The following is a 4,770-nucleotide window of genomic DNA, read 5'->3' as shown; positions in this document are numbered from 1 at the left end:
TAAATTTACAAGCCTGTACTTTGTTATAAGTGGAAGTACTGATTAAACTTCTTTACTCAAGTAAAAGTAACAGAGTATTTGTTAACACAAGTATCTGTACTTTTACTCAAGTACGGAAAGTGAGTACTTTTGCCATCTCTGGTTAAAACATGGAAGCATCTGAATTGTTTACATCTATATTGAAATGTTATCTGGTCTGTAGTTCTCTCTACTGATCTTTTGTTTGCGTCTCTGTGTTCCTGCAGGGTTAAATATTGCCTACCTGAATCCTGCAGCGGTTGGAGCCCATAAGACTTCCACCTTAGCGGACCGGCAAAGAGAGTACCTGTTGGACATGATCCCGCCTCGCTCCATATCGCAGTCCATCACCGGGCAGAAATGAGCCCCGCTAACCTCTCCTGTGTGTCAGAGGCCAGTGTCGTTTGATAACCCCCCCCCCCACCAGGCGCTCCCAGATCAGCTGAGATTTCCCCCCCACCGTTCCATCGCATGCAGTGCCTGTCCGTGTGCCTATCTCAGACCAACCCGTGAGAGTCGACCAGAAACACAAGCCGTCAGCGCATCGCAGTTGTTTTTATTATAGCAGCATCCCCCCCCCCCCCCCCCCGTCCCTTTAGAATCACCGCTTTTAGCGCTTCTACTGCATCGGCCACTTAAGCTCAAGTTGGTTTCCGTTCTGCTATCATTGGTATTTGGCACGTATGTTTCTCTCTCTGCCGTCTGATCTTTGCTTTAAGAGACTATCAGTAACAAGACTTTTATTTTTCTCCACTAAAGCTATTATGACTATTGTTCAAAACAGAAGATCAACAGGGTTCACTCTGGTTGCTATGCAACATCAAGTTTATTTACTCTCAAGTTTTTAAACGTGATTAGTTTGCTGACTCCGGTTTTAAAAAAGGAGTTAAAGATTCTGTTAGAACGAATTTCAGGCTGCGCTGGTTCTGGAGCAACTCTGAGATTCTGGAGCAGAGAGCTCACCGCGGATCAGTGACCCGCCTCAAGCTCTTCATCAGAGGGTCCAACGCCGCCTGACCCCAGACCTGGAGTCGCCCCCTAACCAACGTCAGAACCAAGAGAAACTGACTAATCTGGAACCAGAGAGGATCTGATGGAGTTAAAACATATTTCCCATCTTTAGCAGCTTTTCCTTTGTTTCGGAGGCGACTTTCTGCTGTTACAGGAAGCATCAGACCAAGCAGGCGGGGAGCTGATGAACCAGGAGACGGATGTTCCAGGTTGCGTCGTTCACCGAGGAGCCAGATGCTTTTTTTCTCTGCCCTTTTCTTCAATATTCCCCCTGAATTATTTCCATCCCAGCAGCTCCTCTTTGTTTCTGTGTGCAGAGAGTTCAGAGTCGCTCCTGATCAGATTCTCCACCCAGCATCCCAGTTTATTTTTTCCAAGTGTGTCTCATCCTTTTTTTCCCTGACTTTTTCGTGCGGCGTCTTCAAATGATTTGGTGGCCTACCTGAGAGGCATCGGCTACCGGAGACGATAATAATCTAAAACTGTAAAAATAATTTTTAAAAAATCTATGGATTGTGTATAGATGCCTAGCTACAAAGGAAAAAGGATGCGGATGTTTTACGAGAGACATGGATCAATCATTGTGCGCACCCTGTGCTCACAAGTTGCCTCACTCCAGAGGAGCACTTTTCATATTTCCAAAATGGAAATTTAGTTTAGTTTAGTTTTTCGGTCGTTTGTTGTTGTTTTCAGTACAAAGAAATGAATGTTGGATAGAAAGTAATAAGGTCACGATCAGTTGGGTTTTCATCCTGGTTACAGAATGACATTGATGTGGACTGATCCTCATGCATCTCTCATTGCTATTTATGTTTCACGCGTCGACCGCTGCACACATCCTCAGTCAGTGTTTGTAACAATTTGGTTAACGTGCTCTAATCACTTTAACTCTATTGAAGTTTGCAGGATTTGTAGCGCCACGCTAACATGCTGCTATCAGACAGATTCCTCTGAGGTGAACATTATAGCTGGAACTGCTCTGCTAGACAATCTCCATATTTCATACGTCTATATATATATAATTTATATATATATATTAGGGCTGCAACCAACAAATTATTTCACAAGTCGATTAATAATTGGATAGCAAAGGGTTCCTTTAAGAAGACTTATGGCTTATCAAATTAAACAGGATAAAAGTAAAACTTTTCTACTTGAGGAGTTCTGGATATTGACAGCCTAAACTTTTTTTTAAATCCGAAATTCTAAATATTTATATTAATTTTTTTTTATTTTGATTTAATTCCTGCTCTTAGTGGGTTGCTCTGTCAACTAAAGGCATGTTTTATAGTCTATATACTCCAATTAAAGATTAATTGATTATTAAATTAGTTGATTATTTCAACAATTGATTGATCACAAATGATCAGATTCATTGTTTCAGCCCTATTTTATATATATCTATATATATATATCTATATATATATTCTCACACATCCTCAGTGAATGGGACATGCAGTCTGCAGGCAGCTGAAGGTTGAACCGTTTTTATTTCCACATACCTGACATTGTAAATGTTTCCATCATGGCGTAGCGATGCTTTGTGTTTTCTGTGCTGGATGTTAGGGAAGACAAAGGATTATGGCATTTTGTTTGCAGCCCCAAGTCATGACTTGTACAAATTCTGAGCAAGGTTTATCTTTTTTTATTTTTTTTTAACACCTCTTTGTTTGCAGGGTTTTTAGAGCCTCCTGTTAATTAGGATTTAGAAACGGTGTCTACGTAGGCAGCCCTGATCTGTTCAATCTTTGTCGCCCAGGTCTTTGCAGACTTGTCAGATTGTCCCGCCCACCTGACTGAAACTGTCTTAATCATTCTGCTTAATCAGTTTGCAGTCTCTCAGGTTTGTAGCTGTGTTCACTCTGTTTGCAGTATTATTCACGGTACATAGTTACCCCCTCATGCATTAAGTTGTTTTGAATGGGATGTTCAAGCCGTTCTCATAGATTACTCTGAAGGGACAACGCTTCCTTAAGCCCCATTTTAATTCTCTACAATCGTCCGACCCTAATGAGACAGAAACACCTGAAAGAGGGAGTGTCTCACATCATTTTCCATTTAAATAGGAAAGTATACGACCGCCTATTGACTTTCTGGACAAAACTCTGCGATTCTTAAACTTCCAGATCTTCTGTCTCTCCTTCTTAGAAACTTGTGACCTGAATCTTCATACAGTCGGTTCAGAAAACATCTCAAGGTTATCTATACAAGAGCCAAGGTCAACACAGGTTAATACAAGGAACCTGTATCGTTCCATTAATGGCTTTAAAAATTTGTTGGATCTATTGGATCATTTGATTCTAAGTTGGTCCGAATTCAGTTAATTTAAATGCAGTTTATTCAAATCCGATTAAATAAGGTTTCTATTGGCGTTCTCCACAACTCCATATTGATTTTGATCTTAAAATGTAATTTTGTTAAAAGTTATCATTGACTTCAAAGCAATTCCTCCTCTGAAGCTATTTTATGGCTGCAGGTTCCTGTTTGTGTGAAGCGCTCCGTACGAATCTCTGTACGGCCAATTTTCTAGAATAATGGCAGCAGGTCCTTCTGTGGCTGTTTTAAGGATGCATTGATATAAACACAGTCAGAGTCTATCTTCCATTGAGGTGTGTCGTTAAGCGCCAAAACGGCCACCGAAACTATAGAGTTTTATCAAAAAAGATCAAAGCGTTTATTTAAAAATTTAGAAATAAATTGCGTATCTGTCTTACAGACGAAACTGGAAGTTAGATAAATAAGTGCTCTGTTGGGAAGGTTTAAAACAATCATTCGTAACAGAACTTTGTATTCAGAGTTTCATGTTTAACAAGAATAATATCGAGCTATTCATTTATCAAGAATCCAAATAAATCAAATTATAAAAGTATCTCCTAGCTTCTCTCTGCTAAATATTAGACGAGTTGAAAACCTTTTCTAAATAATTTTGATCTTCCTAATAATGGAGAATCCAGACTAGCTCGTTTTGACTAATCTGGATGCAGATGAGAATCACCCATCAACAATCAACGTACAATATTTTACATTTCTTCAATGCCATCAGCACCTATAGTAAAAGGGCCAAACACTGAAACCTGTGGTACTCCATAGCAAACGTTTCACTTGCATGAAACAAACTAGATTCTGTCGGCTGCAATCTTAACCACCTAGTTCTGTTCCCCCCATTAATATAGAAAATGTTTTCATCATTTTATTTATTAAAATCACATCATACCCAACCTTTTGTAAATAAAAGGAACAGATGATCTTCTTTTTAATTCGATTGAGAAGTCCGTACCTTAAGTATATTATCAGTAGTACCTTCAGTGCTAGTAAAAGTTAAAATGGCCCCCAACATGTTAAGAAGCATGGTTCATGCAAACATAAAAACCTCTGGCCATAGAGGTCTGTTTGAGCGAGAGAATGTAGCGGTTCATAGTCTGTAGACCTTCCCCTATTTAACCCCTAATGTAAAGCTGGACATGTCAGAGCAGCTGTTAAAAAATAAAAATAAAGCAGTTTAATGTGCTGCCTGGGAGCTACAGTAGATAACTGGTTTCAAAGCAGTTGATGGTGGAGGAGGAGAACTGCTGCTGTGAACAGTTTAGCTTCTGTCTTGGATCAGAGCCTTGAAATATTTCCATAAATACAAAAGATGGAGGAGAGACTAGTGGTGTCTGTGTGTCTGCAGATTTCTACACAACATGTAAAAAATAAATTGTTAAAGAAAAAGCAGTAGATGCTTTTCTTCTGCTAAGATAT

The 4,770-nt window shown here is 39.5% G+C and overlaps 1 protein-coding gene across 1 annotated transcript in view; it reads left to right on the top strand.

Moving 5' to 3' along the window:
• Positions 1-3,636, top strand: part of gatad2b (GATA zinc finger domain containing 2B) — a 50,883-nt gene extending 47,247 nt beyond the window's left edge. Inside the window, exon 12 of the mRNA XM_015379835.1 lies at positions 246-3,636. Within this exon, the coding sequence (XP_015235321.1) occupies positions 246-382 (137 nt within the window). The 3' untranslated portion in view covers positions 383-3,636. The remainder of the gene's footprint in view (positions 1-245) is intronic.
• The last annotated feature ends 1,134 nt before the right edge of the window (positions 3,637-4,770 follow it).

The sequence above is a fragment of the Cyprinodon variegatus genome, unplaced genomic scaffold (assembly GCF_000732505.1).
Source record: "Cyprinodon variegatus isolate N-32 unplaced genomic scaffold, C_variegatus-1.0 Scaffold201, whole genome shotgun sequence".
NCBI classification, from domain to species: domain Eukaryota; kingdom Metazoa; phylum Chordata; class Actinopteri; order Cyprinodontiformes; family Cyprinodontidae; genus Cyprinodon; species Cyprinodon variegatus.
Note: the sequence above shows the minus strand (reverse complement) of the source record. Positions and strands in the feature narration are given on the sequence as shown.